Consider the following 25,338-nt stretch of genomic DNA (forward strand, 5'->3'; position numbering starts at 1 on the left):
TGTTGTTAAATTTTAGACAAATGCAACATAATTTATTCATGTTCATCTTGAAAACATGAAATTATTGTGTACAAAAACACATATTGCATTTTAGTACATGTAACAGGTAGCCATGTTCCTTTTTTTAGTGCATCAGGCACCTTGACTGACACAGACTGGCCTTTAAATACTAAGAGAAAGCATTTAGAAAAATAATGGTTTTGTAAAATGTATTATGATTAGGTAGTTTATGTTTTTAAAATTTATCCAAATTTAAGTATAGCTTAAAGAAAGACCCCTAATCATTTTTTAAATTCTATATTTTTATTGATTTATAATTATTTTGTAGAATGTACATGAAAAACATTTCTGTTATCACTTAAAGTTTCTAGCATTAGTATCCACCATGTAACTGTAACTGCAATAATTCATTAGAGATTAGAATTTATTAGAAACCAGAGCTTTTTCAGTCAGAAATACTGCCAGAGTCAAGCTATTATAAAAAAAAAAGACATGTTCATCCATCCAGCCATCCAGCTGAAAAGCACAGAAAAGTGCAGGCATACACATGTTTAATATATTTTTTATTATTTTTTGTAACAACATTTTGCATTGTTGTTATTATTTACAGGCAATTAGGTAGAAATTAGACTCCTGTTTGTTAAAATGCATTTGCTATGTATATGCGCACTATAGCTCTTCTTTAGCTGTTGCCTTCTGTGCATCCAGATATTTCTTCCTCTCTATTTCTTCCTACAGTATTAAAAAAAAGAAAGACATTATTAAGTCATGTGCACTGACGAAAAAGAGAGTGAAAAGTTCGGGAGTGTGTTTGTGTGTGTGTGTGTGTGTACAGTATGTGTGAGAGAGAGAGAGAGAGAGAGAGAGAGAGAAAGGTGACCTTAGCCTTATCCTCCTTGGCTCGTGCTCTTTCTGCATTCACAAACTCAACTATTGGCTCTAGTTTGGTTTGGCCAGTATATGGCACTACCTAAGAAATATTAAAACAATGCAAAGAGGTTAGTAAACACTGCAGTCTATAAATTCACAAAAAAATGTGTTTATTCATTTGCAGTGGTAGTAAGTACTGTATGTTTATTCAATTTTTACTATTAGATGAAGAGTTCTTACCCTTTCAGCATAGACTGCAGGGAAAAGGTTAATGGTTGGATATCGGTCAGTCATGCGAATGTTGACATCATTTGCAGTTACATCAATTCTGGCAAGTACCACATCCTCATTGTCATGGTAGTGTTTCGCAAGCTCTTCAAATAAAGGGAACAGTGCTCGACTCTCAGAACTCCATGAGGCATCTAGACATATACCGATTATTATTTTTTTGTATTTTAACATTTCAACTCTCATTATATCCAGTATTGTATTAGTAATTCTACTGGAATGAGGCTACAATGTCCAACTCTATATATCTTAGCTAATGCACAAGGATGAACAACCCATGTGGACAGTGTAATGGCGCTTACAGAAAAGAACCAAGACGTTCTTGTTTTCATTGAAAGCCACCCTTTCAAAGTTCATCCCCACCAGCTCTTTCACTGGCTGTTTGTCCCAGCCATCAGGGATTGGCTCACTTTGTAGCTTTGGCTATAAAAGCACACATACACATTCAGAAATACTGGAACATTACATAAAACAATGCATTTAACTAGATATAAGGAATTTTTGAGGGTATTGTACACTCACCTTAGCTTTCCCCTGAAAGTAACTCTGGCAGAAGTCATAAATTGTTTCTCTATCCAGCTGGTCTGAAGGTAAATTATATTGTAAGTTGTCTGTCAAATTAACCATTCGGATCAGTGGCGATTCCTCTTTCCTCACACGGAAATACTCTAAGACACGTCCATTCCTGGGCTCACCCGTGTCAATTAGCACGAACAGAACCTATATGAAATATTTCATTTTACTTTTAAACTCTAATATTTATATCCTTAAATTATTTCTTGACCGGTCTCCCACTTATTGTGTGTGTTTCTCAGGACCTGTATGGTTCATATTCTTACATTTCCACAAATTATGGGAAATAATGGTGGTGGGGATGGGTCACGAAAGTAAACATTGTTATAAGTTGGTTCATGGGTGGGCTCAGCCAAAAGGTGCTATTTTTGGAGCTGTTACACAAATGATGTAAATATTTAAAAAAAATAAAAGCTAAAACCTCTTCTAATCTATTGTCTCAAACACATCTTTTGATCTAAAACTGAAATGTTATGATTTTTTTGGGGGGGCTTGGTCCTGTTTATCTTAAAGGTTACAGGATCTGGCACCGGTTATATGTCGGATGCACTTTTGTGGCATCTCCCACTTTCTTAGTGGGCTTGGGACCAGTATTGCATGCAGTGAATGAGTTGTATAGGGTGTAGGAGTGAAGTCCTTGCCCAAGGACCCAACAATGCTGACCTGGCAGCAGGGCTCAAGCTCCAGGCCCTCCAACCAGCAACCCAGAGCCTCAACTGCCTGAGCCACCACTTCCACATATATCTTGATTATGTATTGAGAAAATGAATAAATAAATAAATAAATAAATAAATTGGCCTTTCTGCAGAAGAATTGGCTAATACTTTTAAGACCGTACATATAAAAGTCACTGGGCTCACGTTTTCCCACCAGCTTCAGTAAAATTTCATCAGAATGAATACCCATTTCAGCCATATAATTGGCTGATTGCATAATTATACGAATGACACTGCTGCCTTTGTTGGAAATGTTACCAATACAAACTCTGTCTTATTAGCTTTATTCTAGAAGAGTAAGACCCTTGTTTATGTTGTTTTAACTTAAATTCATAAAACACTACATACCTTGCCTCTATATTCCTTGGCAGTGCTTTTGAAGGCACGGTATATTTGTTTGAATCCTCCCTTGGCTTTATCAATGAACAAAACCAAGTGATTCTGTACCACAGAGTTTAATATCTTAGATGATGTCTGAGGGGAAGCAAAAAGACAAGAACCTTTTAGGAACAAGGTCCAAGCTGTTTAAAAAGAAATGTACCAAAATGTAAGTATAAGCACCTCGCCATTGTATTCAGTCACCAGAGGCATCTCATGGATTCTAATGAAGTAAATGACATCCTCTTTTATGGTTTTGCTTGTCATCCTAAATGTTTCTGCCACTTTTGACTACAAGAACCGAAAAGAAGTGTGCACATAATTTAACATTATTGGTTTTAACATTTTTTTGTCAAAAATGTAACATTTTATTGGTTTTAAGTACGTCGTTCATGCAGCAGGCTATCAACTGTCTGCTATGTGAATAGATTTTTAATAGATTCATTTGACTTCCTAAAGCAGATATGAAACAATCATATTTCCATATATAAAAGTAATCTTCTTACCTTTCTGAGAAGCACAACTGAGTCATCAAATATATCGTACTTGGTAAAGATCTGCTCGCTTCCTGTTACACAAAAGGTCATGTCAGCAATATCTGCTGCCACGTCGTAAAAAACATTTACTAAGCCCCTCTCAACATCCTAAAACACACGCACACACAATTTAAAGTCATTAAAGGAAAATGAAACAACAGTAATAACAGAAAAAAAATTATATATAATATAAACGCAACACCTTTGGTTCTGCTCCGATTTTTCCATGAGATGGACTTTAAGACCTAAAATTCATTCCAGATACACAATATTACCATTTCTTTTGAACATTGTTCACAAATCAGTCTAAATGTGTGATAGTGAGCACTTCTGCTTTGCTGAGATAATCCATCTCACCTTACAGGTGTGCCACATCAAGATGCTGATCTGACATCATGAGTAGTGCACAGGTGTACCTTATACTGCCCACAATAAAAGGCCACCCTGGAATGACACACTATCACACATTTAGACTGATTTGTGAACAATATTTGAGAGAAATGGTAATATTGTGTATCTGGAATGAATTTTAGATCTTTAAGTCCATCTCATGAAAAATCAGAAACAAAGGTTTTGCGTTTATATTTTTGTTGAGTGTATATATATTACAAATGTAGTAGGTGTGATCACCTTAAATAATCCCAGAACCACAAGATCATCTTCTTTAAGTACGCTCTGCAACCGGCTGAGATCAGTAATAAGGACAGCACTAGGGCCCTCTCTCCTTTTAAGCCATGTTATGATGGCAGTAGAGGTCTTCAGAACTAAAGCATATACACTTCTTCTTAGTCAATGCTATAAACATTAATAAAGCTTAAATCTTTATTTAATGAGAATAACACATATATTATATTCTAATATGAAGTCTACTGCTTCAGTGTTTTAAGATCTTTTTGTCAGATTTGACATTTCATAACTGTCAAAGGCTTTTATTGACAATTAATTGTTGACCCTTTTTCTTTTACAAGACGTCTGCAATTCCCCCTGGTATGCTGACAACTAACTTCTGGGCCAAACCCTGACTGATGGAAGCCTTTTCTTGCAAAATCAATGCTTGGAGTCCGTCAGAATTTTTTGGTTTTCCACCCACCTCTTGAGGATTGACCACAAGTTCTTAGTGGGATTAAGATCTGGGGTGCTCCATCATGCTGGAAAATGCATTGTTTGTCACTAAACTCTTTTTGGGTGTTTGGGCGAAGAAGCTCTCTGAGGATTTTTTTTGTTCCATTACTTATTCATGGCTGTGTTTTTAGGCAAAATTGTAAGTGAGCCCACTCTCTCGGCTATTTGACACATGAATGGTCTCAGGATGCTTTACTGTTGGCATGACACAGGACTGATGCTTAGAATATTATTATTATTATTATTATTATTATTAAGAACAACTGCTGAGAACAACTTATTCTTATTGTCCTGAAAATTATTTGATTTTAACAGAAATACCCAACCAGCCCCAAAGTGTTAGGGACAACATTGGTCTTCCACTGCAAGATTAACATTAGCTGTCTAGCCTGGTGAAATCTGCCACTAAAATGTATGATTATTCAAGGTGTTGCACTGTACATGAATTAACTAAAAAGGCTTGGTATTGTAGGTTGGTTTTATTCTAGTGTTGTTTGTGTTTGGAAATAAATTTGAGCGAGAAAGGGACTTTCTCTATTTTGTTGTTGTGCTTTAAAAAAATAGCAAATCACAATGCTGTTATGAGGCTCCAGTGTACTCGGCCTGTTCTGAATTGTATTGCAATCTGTCATATACTTTAATTGGCTGTTGTTGTTTTTTCATTTTGGTGTGCTGTACAGATTCAGTTCCTGCATTAGAGCTATCATCAGTCCACATCAGTGCACACAATAAACTTACAGGGAACAGTGAGGACAATGAAGAAAAAAATCACAGAATCTGAAATTATTTTGGTTCTTCTATTGCTATTTGTTTTTAAAATTATAAACAATAAGTCGAACTGAGTGGAAAAAGAAAACATGCATAAGTGTGTCAATGAAAAAATGTTTTTAAATGAAAATGAAAAAGAAAGGAATTTTCCCTAATGGGTCAGATTAAAAAATAAGGTGACATGATGTGATTGCTGGCCATTCAGTCAGAGTTATTGAATGAGTGGAGACAGTCGGTGGACAGCAAGAGAGTCTTAAAGAGTTGATGCCAATTTGCTCCTATATTTTAAACAATGTTCATAGATTTGTGATTTTTTTTTTTTTTTTTTTTTTTTTACATATGGACGAAATAGCTATTGATAAGGTTTTATTTGTTTCTCTGAACAACTTGACCTTGGTCCAAAGTTATTTTTATTCTATATAATGTTGTGTAAGGTCAAGTGAATATATAAATGAATGAATAAATTACTTACAAGTATCCACTGTATCATTTTACAGAATAAAATAATAAAATGTCATTAGGTTAGTAATACGTTTTTTTTTTGTATAGACACTGAAATAAGTAATGGTCCATGATGCCATTACACTATAATAATTATGAAAAAAAAAAACATTTCTACATACCTGGACATTCAATAGGGCTGGATTTGTCTCCAGAGAGGTACAGTCGTAATGATGGCACTGTAGTTACATTTAAGGATTTGGCAAAGTCTTTTTCTTTAGCGACATCAATCTTTCCAAGTTTCACAGATGATTTGGAGTCTTTGAGCTCACTGGCTGCTTTTGCAAACTCTAGAATTGAGCCAAGAGACTCACCAGAGAGAGGAGCATCTGTACAAACAATCATATAATTAAGTAACCTACCATCACACCATTATCATAAATACAAATGCATATAATAGAAGGATTTATTTTTATTGTATTGAATTACACTGTTGGTTGGGATTAGTGAATAATTTGTGTGTGTGTATATAGTATGTATGTACACACACACTATGTGGACAAAAGGAAGGATTTGACCAAATACTGCAATGAGATTGTATCCAAATACATATCCTATAACAGCTTCCACTTTTCTTAAGAAGAGTTTAGAGTGTTTCTGTAGGAATTCGTGCCCATTTATTCTGTACATCATTTATGAGGTCAGGCATTGATCTTCTATTAGAAGGCCTGGCTCGCAATCTCAGTTCTAGTTCATCCCAAAGGTCCTCGATGGGGTTCAGGTCAGGGCTCTTTGTGGGTCAGTTATGTTCTTCCACACCAAACTCATCAAACTATGTCTTTATAATCCTTGCTTTGTGCACTGGCACACTGTCATGTTGGAATAGAAAAGGGCCTTCCCACAAAGTTGGAAGCAAAAAATTGTCCAAGATGCCTTAGGATGCTGATGCATTAAGATTGCTCTTCACTGTACGTAAGAGGCCAGATTAAAAGACCCGAAGGTGTTTATTTAATAATTAACAGGTTTAAATACTAATTAATAATTAACAAGTATTAGCCAAATACTTTTGTCCATATAGTAAATTTTACATATCAACCACTATATTAACATCACTGAATAACACTGATTATCAATTATATACCAGTAAACTAGTGGCAGAATCATGGGCACCTAAGGCTTATCAGTGCCTGTGATCAAAGTCCAGCCCGTCTGATCTCACAGCCAAGCCAATGCAGCATAAAAAAAAAAGTCAGTGCCGGCCATGATGGAACACCCAGTACTCTAGAGTTTGCTGTGTTTGGGACTTTGCATTTAAATAATTTAAAGTCATTGATCTGGCCTTCAGATCCCCCAGATCTTTTTTTGGGGTGTCCAATTCCTCCCCGTCACTAGGGGGCTCCCACATTAAGGCTACTACTGTATGTCGGGAGGGCCGAAGACTACCATGAGTTTCCTCCGAACCTCCGAACCACATGACGCCAGCCGAATGCATCTTTTAGAACTGCTCGCTTACGCACCGTCGGGAGCGGTGTGAGCTCACAGACACCCCTGATTGGCTGTAGAGCCGTAATTAATGTGGGAGCAAGAAGTACCTCTCATCGCTCCCCTCTGAGAGCTCGGCCTATCAGCTCTCAGAGGTTACAGCATCACTCAGGAATCGAACCAGCAATCTACGGATGATAGGGCGAGCACTTTACAAACAAATCAAATCCATGGAGGCCCTAACCCACAACCCACAGCACCCAAAGGATCTACCATTAATGTCACACTACCAGACACCACAGCACACAATACAATCATACGGAGTCATTCCCTGAGGGGCCAGATCTGCCATAGCTGTGCTATGGCTGATCAATAATATTATTAGCTTAAAAGTGTTCTTAACCTATACGGTAAGATTTTTATACGCTTTGAAAACTGGGACATCTTGATCCTATATTGTGATTAGACGCTTTACCAATTTTCCTTACCCATGTTAGAAGTACACAGACAGATATATTTTTTTTTGCATCGAGTCGTTAATGAAACTACTTTGTTCATGTTACTGGAAACACTGAACACAATGCCTTCAAAGAAAGCGAGTTACTTTTAGGAAGCAGTTAGTTCCTTTTTGGAGATACATAATAACAGTATTTTCCTCACATAAGGTATAGTATGAGAATTTGCACACGCACACACACGCACACATACTTACAGAAGTGTACCAGTAACTGGCTGTGTTCTTTAAGTGCTTGGTTAAAGTTGCTTTCGGTCAGCACCAGTACATCTTTATCCTCTGAAATGACTTCCCCCTCTTTTTTGGCCAAAACTCCACTTAAACATGCACTCAGAAAGAGTTCAAGGCACAATATATATATTTCCATGGGCTTCATGCTGCCTTGTTTTACACTGAGCTCACAGGCTTAATAACCTTTAGAGCTTAGGAATGAGTCTGATTAAAGACACTTTGTAGTAACCGATATCTCTGTGCACTTTGATAACGGTCTACCTATAACCAATAGGAGGAGAGAAAGGAATAGAGATAAGGCTCGCCACCAGCACCAAGGAGTAGGTGGACGGCCTTATAGAGCAAAATTGCTCAGTTTTATCTTTTGGCCTGTAATAATGTGTTTGTATAACCTCCAAGCTCATTTGTAGTTCCAGATAAAAAAAATCTTTTATAGCTAGAGGAAAGATGAATCAACAGTTTAACATAAAAGCAGAAGTCTCTCTGCACAAATATGTTACTTTTGATTTGTACACAAGAAAGACGAAAATCATTTCCTGAAACCTTAGGTACCCTAAGAGACAAGTTTTCAATGTTGTATTTTTTGTTTGTGTGTGTGAGAGAGAGAGCGAATAGACCATAACATAATAATCAGAGGTGGAAAGAGTAATACATTTTGTACTTAAGTAAAAACTTTTTAAGTTTACTTTAGTGAACTTTTACTGAAGTACAAGTAAAGTTATCCTTATAAAAATCTACTCAAGTAAAAGTAAAAAGTAGCTCATTAAAAATTTACACTGAAAAAAAAAAAGATACTTTGGATCAACTTAAAAAAATAGCTTCAATTTGTTACAAGCAATTTTTCTACTTTCTCTCAAATCAAAAAATATTATCTAAGGTTTAATTTTGATTAAATATAACTATATTTTTAAGTTTCCCCAAAGCAAAAGAAATTCATTCATCCAAATCAAAAAACAAAAGTTATTACAATGCCTTAGGCCAGTAAAACTAATTTTTCTACCTTCTAATAACTTGATTATATCACTTTAGAAAAACCTAAAATTTAACACTATATTTAAGTTTACTGTTCTCCTCCAAAAACATTTATTACCATCCTTGAAACCATACATTACCTTTTATTTTTGTTATACTATTATTTCACCAATTAAAAGACAGAAAAAAGAAATAAAATAAATAAAACAATGCATTTTAATAACTTAAGCTTAAGAACAGTAAAAACCTATCTCCTAACCATGTGAAAATCTGACAATTGTTTAACAAATAAAGTGACCAGAATGTTATATTTTAATGTCAATAAAGGGCCACAAAAGTGTGTTTAAACTCACCAAGATAGCTTAAGTTTAGTGCATACAGTAGATGAGGCCAAACAACATGGAACATGCATGTGCGACTGATGCAAACTCAATAAGTCACAATCCCGATTTCATGTGGTCCCTGAAGACAGTCCTCTTCCTCCCAGAGGACAAACAGGGCCATCGTGCACCTCTCAAGTTCTGCCTGAGCTTGAACATCTAGGATTAAGGTGCATCAAGTTAAATGTAATTATGTCAATGAATAGGCCAAAACAACTGACATACATATACACACATTATATATTACATTATATTACATAAGTATTGGCTCGCCTGCCTTCACATGCATACAGTATAAACTTAAGTAACATCCACTTCTTAATCCATAGGGTTTAATATGATGTTGGCCTTTTGCAGCTATAACAGCTTCAGGTCTTCTGTGAAGTCTTTCCACGAGGTTTAGAAGCATGTATGTAACTAATGTTAATACATACTATGTTTTTTTTAATGGCCCTGTGTAAAGGTTGTGCTGCAGCTGATAATGCCAATGACCTCATATTTGTCAATATGAAGGAGCAGAGGTAGTTGTGAGGAAGCTGCCACCTGGACCTCTGAGCAATGCTAATATATCAATTCAGTAACATTTTTCAGTTCTAAGGTTGAAATGCCTTATGAACAAACGCTTACCAGTGCTTAATCAGTTGGTCCACATCTTCCACTAAATACACCATGAGACATTTCAGGAGATACTCTTTTCATACATTCACCTCCAGGATCTGGGCATGTAAAAACAAACATAGTATTGTTGGTTATGTTAGGCTTGTGAAGTGTGATAAAATGAACATGGCAGACATTGAAACCTGTATTCAGATAGCATACACTAACCAGTGAACAAGTTAAACTAAAATGTTTTATTCTGCTAGTTATGTGTTCATTTAGTGCGTCACAGCCAACTTGATTTGGATGCCTTGCTCAGCTCCTGTGGCTTCCATTCACAATGTTACATTTGACACCAAGCTAATTTCTTCTTTTTCGAGCAAGTACATACCAGATCAAGAACTTGAAGATGAAGATTATATCTCTGGTCTTCTCTTTGACAATTCCTCCGTTGTTTCTGATGATCTCAATGAGTTTGTAGTGTTGCTTGTTCAAGGAAACCAAAGCAGAGCAGTTATAATTCTCAGAAACTCATTACTGATCTTAAAAAAAAAAAAATTGAACTTGCTCAAGTTCTTATCAAATCTTAATTACAGTATGTATAGAAAGAATCACCCCCCCCACACACACACACCTTTAAAATAACTGCACTTTGTTGCTTTGCAAGTAATCACTACTGATAATACAATAAACCCATGAACATACTGTAATTCAGTTTCACAGGATAATTGAAATTATTCTCTGATATTACCAGATAATTCAACTGCTAAGTTTCAGTTCTCCGTCATTTTAAAGGGAGTTTATTTTAGAATATTTAGATTACGCTGACAGTTACTAAATTCACGGCAATTCTATTGTATCATTTTCATTTCCAAATGTATCCACATAATGTTTTTTTCTTGTGCATTTTAGTACTTAATTTCTGCAGTATGGGTAAAGTAATGCCCTTACAGAAAAGCTAACAGACCTGTAAACACAAAAGTTAATAAAGATTTTATGTTTACTTTTAAACTTCATGATATAGTAATGTCTAACCTCAGCTTGTTGGTCTGTGTAAACACTAGTGGACAGTGGGACAGTGCTCCGCCCATTAATCCATGCTACTACTACCAAGCAAATTGGAAGTTTGTTTAATAATTATATATATATATATATATATATATATACATAATTAACTGTTTTTATTTTTTATTTCACATTTTATTTAATTTCCATGGTTAATTTAATCGGTCGACTTGTGGACTTTTACTTGTAGTAACGTTAAATCAACATGTTAACTTGCTGCCAGTATTAGGGATTATATACTGATAACATTAAAAACCTGTAATAAAGTGTTACCAGTATGTCAGGAACATGTGCTAATGCCCCGTACGTTTCATACGAGGGAATATAGTTTTAGCGATATTACATTACTTACACGTTAGCAAGTCCAGAAGGTTTTAGACATAACTATAAGTACTACAAACATCACTCACTACAAACTGGCTTGTTTTGTGTTAAGATCACTTTCCTATTATTTTTTACGGTACTTAAATATAATTAACTTTATGTTATTCGGCACAGCCGACCTAGCGTAGAAACTCCGGTGTTTTTAAAAATAACCGCCTTAGTTAACTAATGCTACTGTAGGTAACATACTGTAGGTGTTTTTAGCTAGTAAACACGGACACAAAACTTAATCTACAAAGTAGTAGTTCCTGACATAAATCATAAATTTGCTCATATAAGAGATACATTTAACATAGAAATGACATGAGTTTGTTTTCTTAACTGTTGTTTTCTTTGAAAAACGATGGCCGCCAGCAGACCGTGATTCAGTCCGCGATAATACTACGTCATGAGGTCACGTGACACGGCAAACGTTTGTTTTGAAGCAGTAATGTCCTTTGAGTGAACGGATAACATTTAAGTTTAAACAGGAGCTGTTTCGTATAGTAAATCAAAAATCTTTGAAATTTTGAAAGTCTTATAAACACACTGAAATTTTTGGTTTCCTGAGCGTTTCCACTTCAGCGTCTTGGTTGCCTTCTTGAACATGGAGTCAGGAGTGAGGTGATGATGCTCAAATACCTAGGAAACATATTAAAGTGAATAAACCCAAGGAGTTCAACAGTGTTTAACATGGGCCAGGTAGTGACAGTCATTGCTTTGTCTTGGTTTGAAGGTGTGTTTTCTTTACTTGGGTAAACAAGTAGGCGAAGATGAACATAACCCATCTGGGACTTTTCATTTACACATTATATTATATTACCAATAACCTTTCTCATTGATTCACCAAAACTACAAATAAAGTGTCATTTTTATGATCGTTTAGGACAATGATGTATGTATATATGTATGTGTTATGTGCATGAAGTTATACAGCAATTTCTTTTAACTATTTAACTGGTTGCAAGGCTGTGGCATGGTGGCTTAGTGGTCAGCAATGTCATGGTTCGATTCTGACCTCGGGTCTGTGTGTGTGTTTGCATGTTCTCCCCTTGCTTGGTGAGTTTCCTCCAGTACTCCGCTTTCCTCCCACAACCCAAAGACATGTAGATTAGGATAATTGGTGTTGCCAAATTGCCCGTAGTGTGTGTGTATGCCCTGTGACAGATCGCACCCCATCCAGGGTGGACCCTAGCCATGCTGATTGTATAAAGGATAAAGTGGTATAGATTCAATTAAATTTCAATTTTAATTTTATTTTTAAAGCGTTTTTAACAATGGTCATTGTCTCAAAGCAGCTTCACAAAAATGAAAAGAAAATGTAAAAAAGAAAATTTATGAAAGTGTGTATGTTTGAGGAAAATGTGTCTAGATAATAATAGGATGAATGAAACCAAGGGTGACGGCGACGGTGGCAAGGAAAAACTCTCTGAGAGAGCAATAGGAAGAAACCTTGAGAGGAAACAGACTCAATCAGGGAACCCATCCTCATTTGGGTGATAACAGATTTTTTTTATACAGAAATTAAATAACATCATGTGTGTTATGCAGCTAAATTTTCAATATAACAGAAATTCTTTAAATTAACATGAAGTCCAGTTCAGCACAGGGAGTCAGTAGGTGCAGAGGGCAGATGGGGTCTGGGTCACTGGAAGCACAGGAGCAGGATGTGTAGCTCCAACCATCATAAAGCAGAATCCAGCTGGAGCTGGTCCTTCTCTGGATGCCTCAGGATCCTCGCAGGGTTGGTCTTTGTCTACTAGCTGGCACAATCTCCAGATGCCTTGAGGTGGGTAGAAGAATAAAGAACAGATGAAAATGAGTGAGTGTTTGAGTGGCATTCAAGTATAGTGCCTTTATTTTTTTTGCCTTTATTACTTTATATATTTTTCACACTGGTAAGTTTTACTCTTCGTATTACTCTGTTCATCTGTGTTTGCCAAGTAAAATGTAAAATTAAGTACTTCTATATCCTTTGTACAGTGTATGACTACCCTGCCCAGTTTTTACCCTTGTGTGATGACCCTCTGGCCATGTTTCCCTTGGCCTCTGGTCATGTTTCCTTTTCTTGAATACATTTTAACTATTTGTATGCCATAATGATTTATGGATTGTGCTTAATATTTTGACCCCTTATCTCCCAAATAAACTCATTTGCATTCATTTTGCCTTGACTTGAAGATGTCAGAGATAACTCCTGGAGGATGCTCTGTGCCCATGAACCACTTTCAGTATTTTGGACTTTTTTTGTGTCTTGTTGTTTCTTTGTTCAAAGTCTTCAGTTTTACAGGTCTGTAACTCCGGATTGGATTTACTCCTGTTTTGGTTTTTAGTTTTGCGATTGTTGCTTTTCACTTTATCAAAGTCTTCACATCTGCACTTATGCATATGCCATTGGAATTTGTTAGAATAACATCATATTTATTACCAAACTGTCCTGGACCTTTACTCCAACAAAACAAAGTCAGCACAAACTAAAAAGCAGGCTAAACAGCTATTTTAATTAAAGAAATATACACTATAGGACTAAATTATGGACTATATAATAAAATCTGGCATTTAATTATATAACAAGAAAGGTGTTTAAGCCAATATAAAGTCCACTTTTACTGATGGAAGCCCAAGTACAAAACTGTTTGTGGCAATTTCAGTTCTAAAACTACTGAGCGACTGCAGTCACAAGCCGTTATAGAAAACCTGCCTGCAGCTGCCCAGTATAAGGAGCGTGGGAAGGAAACTTGAACATAAGGGTTCCCTGTGAATAAGACAACCAGTCATTTCACCGTCAACATTTCACCTGAGGGATCAAGGAGAGTTGAAAAAGACATGCCAGTTTAATGAGTCCTCAACTTTACCTAAGAACAAATTCTTTCACGAGTAAGCTTGACTAAATAAACATGTGTTCAGGCAAGATTTAAGACTGAGATCCAAACAATAACTGGAAATAACTTTCTTCCTCCAGCACAACCCAGCCTTGTAAATATTGTGTTGTCCTGCTTTAGCGACGCCCTGGTGCCCCTGCCAGGATTCAAGTATATCAAACTTGCAGTGCATCGCAGGATGGCAGATGTAAAACAACATCCCAAGCCCCAGTTCAGGTTCACTTCAAGCCTCCCCATGCCATGTTCCTGTGCCAACTTTCAGCTCTGGCCCTGTGCCCAGTTTAAACATAACCTCCATATCATGTCCTCATACCAAACCCAATGTCCTCCACCACAGCCTCGGTGCTAGGGAGCAGGACAAAAGATTTAGTGGGGGCATGTCGTGGATTATGAGGGGTGCTTCTAAATAGCTTCTCTGGGGGGAGACATTATATCAGGAATAACCTCTGGAGGACCGTCTGTGACAGTGAACTGCCTTTGTTGTGACTTTGTGTCTCATTGCTTCTATGTTCGCAATCTTTGATGTGACTGATTTGTGTAACGTCCTGTTAATCAGTAATATTATTTAAGAAATTTATTTTTTCTGCCTAAATATATATAAAATGAGCTATTAAGTGCTATTTACTTATAATAAAAAATCCACCCTTCTTTTCTTATAATTAACTGCATTGACACAATCATACACATGACCCTCGACTATTAAATCCATCATGTTCTTTTACTCCACCAATTGTATAATTCCATAGAGAACAATCTCTAGGGTTTAATAAGATGTCCAGGTAGAAAGTGTACTGATGTGCTTATTAACCAAAAACTAATACCTATTCAGTTTTTCACCCTCATTTGTTCCATCATTTACTGACATGACAGTTTTCAATCAGTATTTCGATTTCCTCAGAAAATGTCCTCTACCTCTCCAGGAAGCACATAGCACATGCAAAGAAAAAAAATGGTTTAATTGAATTTTACCTCACACACCCAAGCCCTTCTGACACAAACCTTGCATCGACCATTTTATAGAAATACTGTAAGAATGTTTGTAAGGAAGGCAATAATTAAAATGTAACTAAAATATAAAAAAATATTAAAACTACAAACATATAACAGTTTCACGTGACCCCCTAGGTATATCTTCAAATTTTGACATCTGATGGGACCTTTAAAAATATGCTTTTTTTTTCCTGTACAGCTTTAAAACAACGTTAAAAAAAAAAAAAAAAAAAAATCTTATGTTGACAGTTTCTTGATTCCCACTTCAACACATATGATCCGACCCAATAGAAGAGCTACTGTAGCTCAAATTGTTGCAAAGGTTTTGGTGGCAAAAAAAGGGGCCTACTCAATATTAGACAGGTGGTCATAATGTTATGGATGATGGGTGTATGTGTGTATGTGTGTCCCTGTTCGGTCATGTGATTACAGTACCAAAGGATGTAGATATGGGTTGAGTTTCAGTTAAAGTTCACAGAAAATGTCAGAATGGGGGTTGACCTCGATTTGTGGCATGGCGGTTGTGGCATTGGCATTTGGTTTAAACATTTCAGAGACTAATAATCTCCTGGGATTTTTATGTGCTACAGAGAGATATGACAAACAACAACCAAACAATCAACCAAACATCCATTAGGTTGAGAATGAAGAGTGGGGAAACATACAGTAGCACCCAGAAATACAAGGTCATCATAAATCTCTATGCCAATGAATCCCCATTTGCTCCTTTACCTACAGTACGACAAAACTATTCACAAACGTTTTCAGCCTAAAATTTGGTCAATGAGGCAAAGGCAGCACTGCAATTTATTCTTATACTTGTTCAGTGAGTTTGTGGTCATGTCTCAGTTCAGGCCACTTGAGTTCATCCACATCAACCTTGGAACACCTTGTCTTAATGAACCTCGCTTTGTGCACAGATGCTTTGTACTGCAAGGCGCTTCCAGGTTCAGGGCGCTTAATTTGCAAAGACCCTCTCGCAAAGATACTGTAGTGGACACCTATCTGTTCACAAATGGTGGTGGGGCAAATTTTAATTTAAAGGTTTAATTTGTGATTAAATTAAACATTATTTACATTTTAGTTTAGTTATTATATAAAAACACTGTTTAAAATTGTGTAAATTGTGTGAATTATAAATATTCTAGGAGACATATGGGTGTAAAACACACTGGGTGCACAAGACATCTTTTCCCTGTTTGGCCAGCAGAGGGCGTCAGAGTTATGTAAACCTGTATGAGATTTCTTTTTTGAGATCTTTTTCTCTTTTCTGTTTTTAAAGCCATATATATTACAGATGTTATAAGAGCATAAGAACCTGCTGAATGTACAATTGAGTTTAACTCAATGTTAAACAATGAGTTAAACCCTGTTAGAGAGATCATAATTCTACATAATCATTGAATTTTGGTGATTTTATTGTATTTATGGATAATCATTCTTCATCGTAATCTATTTTAAGGATTGAGCGACACACAGGTGTGTGTGTGTGTGTGTGTGTGTGTGTGTGTGTGTGTCTAACCCATTTAAGATGTTTTTACAACCACATTTTTTCTTTAAAAAAAAAAATCATGATTCGCCATATCCTACCAGGTTTTTTTTTATAGTTCTTAACCCAATTACACTATTTTCAGCAATCTCTTTAATTATTTTTTTTTTCTCAATGCAATCTTTTCTCTTGAAATAAAGTTGGAAATAGAGTTATTGTTTAAGAATGAAAATCTACTCACTGCATCAGTCAGGGTTAAATAGCTTGTTGCTGGCTGAGACATATTAATCAGTGCAATAATCATTCAGTGGCTCTTAACGAGTTGCTACAAACCTGTTTGTTCAAGTCAAACCAGGACTATTGATTGTGCAGAATAACAGTTCACTTCATAGTGCTTGAAGTCTTTTGCAGATGTCAATCGGCTTTATGCCTTCATTCACAAAAAATTGACTTGATCGACATTTAGTAAAAAAACTTCACACAATATACAGCATTGTAATTATGATCTACCTGTTTTTTGTTTTTTTTTAAACCTTGTACTTTTTTATTGTCCCACCAATGAACCTCCTCCAGAATTGTGTTTCTTTCCTAACAGAGTAATGAACCTGTCAGATTGCCATTGTAAGTAAATTACATTAGACAATATTATGACATTATCCGACAACCTCCCTGAGGTGTTTGGGCCACATGCGGATGGATGATGCTTGTGATCTAATGTGGCCGTTTCTTGCTTGGATTAATTTCTGTGTTTAACAAACAGTGGAAATCGTGCCAGAAACTGCAGAAAGGACAGCTTTATTTTCTTTTACAGTAAAGTAGATTTTAACATATTGGCTTATATAAAATTAATGGTTATTGTTTGAGTAAATCCCACTTTTTTTTTTTACCCATTATAATTTTCGTGATAACATTGAGGCAATAAAGTATATTGGTGAAGGTGAATGCATATTTACAGTATTTAGCAACACAGATGTTATGGGTCTGAAAAGTATTATAAGTAAAGCAGTTGACCAGAAAGGTTTTTTTCCCCCCTTAGTGATATTGCATGTGCACATGGGAGACATTTGAGGTAAATGAATGCATTGAGGGATTGATTAAATTTTTAACTTGTATAACATGAATAGAGTAACATTAAACTATCTTTTTTGTATACTAGTATAGTAATATATGTATGAAATATAAGGAAAAAGTACTGGGTTGAATTTTAGCATAAAATTTGCAAACAAAAAGAGGAGCCCAAAGATGTATACACACTAAAACATGAAAAAAATATGCCGACTGTATATACGGTACAATATATCCATCTTGACATTTGCTTCTTTAGTCCAACTAAGGACCTTGGAGGCCAACATGACTGTATGCATGTATGCATGTATGTATGTATGTATGTATGTATGTATGTATGTATGTGTGTGTGTATGTATGTATGTAAACTATGATGTAAATCTATAATTTGACCAACAGGGTTATACTTTTTTCAGTTGATTTTGTCAGTCATTCCTATCCTATCAGGGAAGTACTTTAGACACTGCTACAAATGAGCACTCCACCTACTGTATCTGCATCATAGGTGACTATGATGGTTGTGTTAGCAACTGGATAGACGGTGTGACTTTCATCACCATGCATGCAAACCAGAAGCCTGCAGGTGACTCCTTATGTGAGCTTGCTGCTTAAAACCCAAGACACTGACTTCAGGTCAGATGACAAGTCAGATGCCAAGTCCTGTCTGAGCCAAACAGAAAGGCAAAGTGCACAGAAAATCCACCGTCACTTTCAAAGTACCAAGGGCACAGGGTGTCATGTCTGTAAGGGTGATTCCTACAGTATGCACAATTTAAAGCACAGAACCAAGCCCACAGAAAACCTCTGTTCCTGATCAGGTGTACAATCTTCATCACTTTGTTATTGGTTACTTCTTTTCTGCTTCATGTGTCTTTATTACAAAAAATGTTTTAATACCTTAAACTGAATATCCCAGGACTATAAATCGAATGGGCCCTTTTACAAGTGCTGTGTTTAGTAAAGAAGGATGCACATGTACAGTAATATACCATTTACAGAAAATCTCTGATTGTCATCTCATACACAGCTTGTCTGAGTTGCTGGAATAAAACAGAATATCATAAACCTTCATAACTTATTCTGTTGCACATTTTACTTGGGAAATTTTGCAACCAACTACTGCCAACAATGGATATCAGTCAGTCTTTGGTTGAGTGCTCAGGGAATGAGCTCATCAGCTTGCATATGTCATAATTTTTTTTTATGGACTCTTCGCACACTTTTTTTCACACTTCTTGTCATGAAATGTCTTGAGGCCTGAACCTATTCCAGTCCACCTACCCCCAAAACTACTCAGCAGAGAAGACCATATCTGCTGCTATTTACTCATCTCTTACCTACCTACCTAAGGAGACTAGGATCTTTTAACATCTGTAATGAGCTCCTGCTGATGTTTTATCAATCGGTCATCGCCAGTGTACTTTTCTACGTGGTGGTGTCAGCCTTAAAAGCAGGGATGTCGCTCAATTGGACGAGATAGTCAGAAGAGCTATGTTGGTGGTTGGTTTAAGTTTGACTCTCTAGATGAAGTGGTGAAGAGGAGGACACTAAGCAAAATGCTGTCCATCATGGTCAACCCAAAGCATCCACTTCACAAAGTTTTCTGCAAATAGAAGAGTGTGTTTGGTGGAATACTTCTGTTCCAAAGCAGTGTGCAATCTACAGCCTGTCTTTGTGTTACTGTCTCTATCTGTTTTCTATCTATCTATACATCTACCTGTACAAAAAGTACAATTATTTCAGGTTAGTGTCACCGAAACAAAAATGTACAGACTGGTTACCCCTAATGAAATGCCTAAAGGAACTACAACAGGGCATTCCCCAGGGATGTATCATCAGTCCACTAGTGTTTCACTTCTGACTTGTTTTTGTACCTCTGATGACAATACAGTCTTAGGTCTCATTTGAGATCATGGAGGACCTGGGTAGACCGCTCACCAGTGAACATCATCAATGCAACTATAACAAGATTCAGCTTTCTTTGTCTTAATCTTGTTGTGGACTCACAAAACCACCTGTCAATCAAAAAAAAAACATCAATATTTCTAGAGGTTAAAGAGAGCCAGCTGCCCTCCTCCTATCCTTACCACTTTCTAAAAGGAAGTTTTTTCGGTGATAAGTCAGTTACAAATGGCACCTCAAGAGTGGTACCAAGGAGTAATGTCTTTGTAGAGAAAAAAAAAAGGCGACTGGTTACAAGATTACAGTTTAGTGAATTTTGCAGAGTTTATTTCCTGATATTGTGATTGTGGCAGTGTAACATTTGATTATATATTAACATTTGAAATTATATTGATTTTACAATTATAGCTATAGTCCATAAATCGATATGTGAATATTAGATGGTGTTACATGTCTAAATTTATTTAGTAAACAAAATATGTCATACATATAAATACAGTATGTATAGACCATTTAATTGAACTGAATAAGTAATTTACAGTACACACACATTTACACGCACACACAATCACACAAACACACACCTGTATATGTCTTCATCTGAAAGGTTATATACAGTATCTGATTTGCCAGGACACCTTATCTGCCTCATTTCTGATGTGGAGATGCTGATGCTGACTAAATTGTTCTGCATTGTATTCATCATAAATATTAACAAATGCTGCAGGAAATTTTGACACATTGCCACACTGCCCATATTACAGCTTATTAAATGAGAATACTATCTAGTTTGTTTTGCTTATTGGCTTATTAACCATTAACCTTGAAAGGCTAGTTGGTTAGAGCTATAAGAGAGCAATATTTATTGCCTTCCTGTGTGAAGTTGACTCTCTCTCTCTCTTTCTCCGTGTGTCTCTCTCTCTTTTTCTCCACCACCAAAATTTTTTTTACTGCTAAGTACATTTTATTTGCTGCAGTGTGAAATTAAACTAGCCTTGTCTTGTTAATTTATGATGTGTATATCATAAATAACCTGTGTGTAGGAGGTCCTCACGATAATTATATTTTAATAGCATTCATATGCTTTGAATATGGTACTATATGTCACAATGATTACTTTTCTTAGTGTGAGCAAAGAAAAAAAGAGTTTGTAGAAATAGTTAAAGAGTTCAAGCTGATCAGCATTAATGTAATCAGTGATATCATTATATCAGGTTGAAGCCCATGTACATGTCTGTCTGTCTTTCTGTACGGCAGAACTCTCTATCTAACCTATTAATACAAAGAAATACAATTTTGTAAGGTTGAATACACTCCCTGTTTGGTAATCAGAGAGTGAATCGCAGGTGAGAAATCAAAAAAGTAGATCAAATAAAGATGTTAAAGATAAAGTTTTGTCAGATAAGGTTTTGTCAATATATAAAAATATATTGTTTTTAGCTTTTTTTTTATTAATATCTATTGGTTCTGGTGTTTGTTTGCATTGAGCAAGTAGCTTATTATAATTTTTTTAAGTGGATCATTAAATCTGTCACATAACTGCTTATAACATGTTTTACACAGCATTTTGATTTCACTTATGGTGCAGGTTGAACTGCAGGCAGATATCTAAATACTGTAAAAGTTTCATTAAATTCTGTCCAGTAGTCGTTTTAAGACACGCCCACAGTTTGATGTATGCGCAGTTGCTGTCAAAACGTCCGGTTTGTAATCTGGCACGTAACTGCTCATAACTTCATTTCTACTAAACATTTTGAATTTTGAATTAATTTATTGCTCAGGTTTAACTTAAAAAAACACTGTTTTTGTACTACCAAAGGTTTACAAAGTTGCTGGTTTCAGGTCCTTCAATGTATGAAATGTAAAAAAAAAGAATTCTTTTATTTTTATACATAACACACACACACACATACACACAATTGAGACTCACTGAGTAGAAATCATTTAAATTTGCTGCAATTTGTTTTAATCTAATACACGCTCAATAATTTATTTCTTAAATTTCATTTCTATTACCAGTAGAGACACTTAATGTATAACCTACTGCATGCTGAGACAGTAAAATCAAAATTGCATTAACTGATTAACCTGCTAAAAATGTCAGGTTAAAGAAATTTTTATTCAGCAATTCCTCCGTTATGATGAACACACTCTGGATGGGATGCCAGTTCTTTGTAGAGCACATGCATGGAAAAAAGACATGGAGGGGGAGAATATGAGATAAGATTGAGCCAGGTATAATAGTGCTCTATAACCATTGTGCTACCAACAAAGACATTTTAATTAGCATTTTATTATTTTATTTCTAATATGTTTAAGATCAAAAACACACCCTTTTTTTAAATGAATGAAAGGCAGCTGTCATTGTTTTCTTAATGTATATTAAACATGCATACATTCCCTTCCAAAAGTACTGGAAGAGTAAGGCCAATTCTTCTGGTTTTTGTCATACATTAGAAACATTTGTCTGTGAGATCGCAAGATGTATATGGGACAATAGATAGGTATTTAGTTTGTTATGATATCTAAATATATTAAATGTTTTCAACATGGTTCCTCTTGCTTGAACGCAAAGAATTTTTAAGTGACTATAAATGTTGTTCTTTTGGCTGGTCCCATCAAGGGATCATCACAGCAGACCATTTGGTCCGCACATACAAGCTTGGCACACGTTTTACTCCGAATGTTCTTCCTGATGCAACCATCCCATTTTATCCATGCTTGGGACCGGCACTGTCTAACCTCAGTGGCACAAGTGGCTGAGGTGAGAACTTGGGCCTTCACCGTGGCAGGTGAAACACCTACCACTGAGCCACCAGTGCCCTTTTCGAGTGACTATAAATATTGAAACATTATTATTATTATTATTATTATTATTATTGCACATGCCTGTTAGATTGCATGTTAGACAAAACATACTGCATGTTTTTGTTAAAAGGGAGAAAAGCAACCAATTTTAAAGGCCAAAAGTCAAAGCCTTTTAACAAACAATATCATGAAAAGAGAAGAGACTACTGATGTACTAACAACAAGGCATCAAACAGGTCAACCAATGAAACAATAGAAGTTAATAAGAAACATAATAAGAGCTGTGATTAAATATATACAGTACAGGAATCAGTGGCCTCACCAACAACCTCTACAGGGCAGGAATCAGGTATTGCAATCCACCATAAGATGCAAACCATGCATCAGCAGCATCAGCACCACCTTCTGAGGAAAGAATTTAAAAGAAAAATCTCACCTTAACAATCAAGAATCGAAAGAAGCTGCGGTACAGCATGGAAATTCATCGTAAAGCAGAATACAACAGTTTGGTGTTGTTAGTAAGTTGCCGGCTTAATATGTACAGTAGGTTTTGCAAGCAAAATCCATCATGCATCCAACTCATTTAGAAAGAATTAGGTAAAACTAATTTTTTTAAGTTACTAAACTGTTACTGTTACTACTGTTTTTTTATTCTTGTATTTTACTCCTGGCAGATTACAAATATTACAGTGGATACAAACCACTTTGCACATGTCATTAAAAAAAATCATACTGTACTGTATATCTGATTAAATGCTTTGAGCCTGTAAATGTACATCTAAAAACCAGAGGTTCTCAACCCGGGTATTGGAGGATCCCCTGCTCTGCACATATTAGGGAACCACTGATGAAATCAGAATGATTTCAATTAAGATTCAAAAAATATAGTCAGTGTAACCACAGCTACTGAGACTCCACCACTCCTTTTCCAACAGTTTTGCCTTCAAACATTTTCAAAGGCTTACATACAATAAAAAGGACCTAGGCCTCCTAAATTATTCAGATCTGCTCTTTCTGTAGTAGTAGCATTTAAAGATGCATGAGGTTTTTAGGTACATTTTGTGCCATATTCTAACTACATTCTGGCATTGGCTTTCAGTTTCTATGTATTATTAGTGAAACCACAAAACAATAATGTATGTTATACCATTGGTTTTGTAATATTATTGAATTTATTATCACATGAGAAGCAGTTAAAGTGATTTACAGTGTGCAAAACCTTGCATCATGGAGCAGTTTATAACAATTTATCATGATTAGGTCTTGGTAGGACCATAGAGCATACTGGGACACTTTTAAAATGGAAGTATATATAGAAATAGAACCCCAATGTGTGTGTGTGTGTGTGTGTGTGTGTGTGTGTATAACAGCGAAAACATGGTATTGGTGATAAAAATATCTTACCAAGGTGAAAAAGTGAATTTTGTGAAAGGATCCTACAGTATAACACCATTTTCATAATACTTAATGCTTCTTATCTCCGAATCCATGGTTTTTTTTTTGTAAATATGCATACACATTTATATTATTAGCAGGTTTTAAAATCACATTTGCTGAATACCATTTTATTCTCTTTGATGTAGTGTCTGTAACCTTTTTGAATTCAAATCTTTCAAATCTTTTAACTGTCATTCAGATGAAACTTGGCCAATTTAGATTTTACATCAAAAGACATAAACCTGAAAAAGTGCATTATTCTAAAATGCAAAATTGTTAAGATATTAAAACATAAATTTGACATGGTTACGGACACTACAGATTAATTCCTTTTTAAGCTTTTACTAAAAACCAAAATGTTTTAATTTAAGCATAAATAAACAAGATTGGCCACTTGTCTAAATTTCAGAAGTAGCTTCTTTGGCACACATAATTTCTTTATCACAATATATTTATAACATGAAAGAAAAAAATCTATTTATATATATTAATAATATATTAGCATACTATTGTCATATATATCAATATATAACGTATAGAAATAGATTTAGTTAATAAAATATTTCTACAATGTTTTTTTTTTGAAAGTGTGTATACATTTTGTGTATACTTGGTGTGTGTCTTTGCCTGTTCAGACTGTGCTTCAAATAAACCCAAACAAGTGTAAATACACACAGTGTATTCTGCAAACTAGCACCAGCATATTTTTGTTTTTGTTTTTACTTTGTTTACTCAGTTTTTTTTAAATAAATATAATACAAGAAATAGACTGGCTGCCCAAAATCTGACAAACTCCTCAGGATATTTAGGGACATGGGCTATCTCCTGATGTGACTGTTTAAGAACTGGAATTAGGATGTTCATATAGCCTACTGTAATTACTTCATTTACTGTACACAGAATTAATTGATTGCACGGGAGGGAATCTGCATCGTATCATTAGCTTAAAAACGAAGCATGCCGGTTGCCGCAGCAGCAGCAGCAGAGTCTCTCCCTCCACGTCTCTCCTTCTTCTTCTGGTTTGAATCAGATGCACAGTTTTCAGACTGCAGTCTCAGACAGAAAGGAACTGGGAGCGTATCGACGTTTTCCTGAACTCAGCTCACTTCCAGGGAGCCACTGCGGCTGTTGCGCCGCTTGTGCGAACGTCTCCCCAAATACCCTTCCTCCCCTCCCCGGCGCGCGCGCACTCACACTTATACACACACACACACACACACAGACAGACAGACCAGCATCACCGATACAATTTGATGAAGCGCTCCAGAGTGACCGCCCTCCCTCTCCCTCTCTCTCTCAGTCTCTCTCTCTCTCTCTCTCACACACACACACACACACACACTATCTCTTTCCTTCTCTCTGGACGCTGCGATGAATCTGGATGGAGCGAGATGCCACAAGGCCTGGTTGGTTAAGTCTCTCCACGCGCAACCCGGCGAAGGCATCGCGTCCGAGCCGATGTGAAAGCC

General features: G+C 36.0%; 1 protein-coding gene across 1 annotated transcript; it reads right to left on the bottom strand.

The window, feature by feature from the left end:
• Positions 1-336: 336 nt before the first annotated feature.
• On the bottom strand, positions 337-8,102 carry zgc:136472 (uncharacterized protein LOC678514 homolog). Its single transcript, XM_053477366.1, has 11 exons — positions 7,887-8,102; positions 5,875-6,081; positions 3,992-4,125; positions 3,332-3,469; positions 3,009-3,116; positions 2,796-2,921; positions 1,681-1,878; positions 1,461-1,581; positions 1,111-1,292; positions 881-970; positions 337-732 (listed from the first exon to the last, which is right to left on the bottom strand). Exons 1-11 carry the CDS (start codon positions 8,062-8,064, stop codon positions 670-672), a joined length of 1,545 nt encoding a protein of 514 aa, XP_053333341.1. The 5' UTR covers positions 8,065-8,102; the 3' UTR covers positions 337-669.
• Between the last annotated feature and the right edge of the window lie 17,236 nt (positions 8,103-25,338).

This window comes from Clarias gariepinus, chromosome 18 (assembly GCF_024256425.1).
Source record: "Clarias gariepinus isolate MV-2021 ecotype Netherlands chromosome 18, CGAR_prim_01v2, whole genome shotgun sequence".
Taxonomy (NCBI): domain Eukaryota; kingdom Metazoa; phylum Chordata; class Actinopteri; order Siluriformes; family Clariidae; genus Clarias; species Clarias gariepinus.

Coding starts and splice junctions, on each gene's coding strand:
- zgc:136472 (XM_053477366.1), bottom strand. CDS start 8,064: ATGAAGCCCATGGAAATATATATATTGTGCCTTGAACTCTTTCTGAGT. Junction 3,470..3,991: donor TGGTTCTGGGATTATTTAAG/GTGATCACACCT, acceptor CGTGTGTTTTAG/GATGTTGAGAGGGGCTTAGT. Junction 1,293..1,460: donor GAACGTCTTGGTTCTTTTCT/GTAAGCGCCATT, acceptor GTATATGTCTAG/ATGCCTCATGGAGTTCTGAG.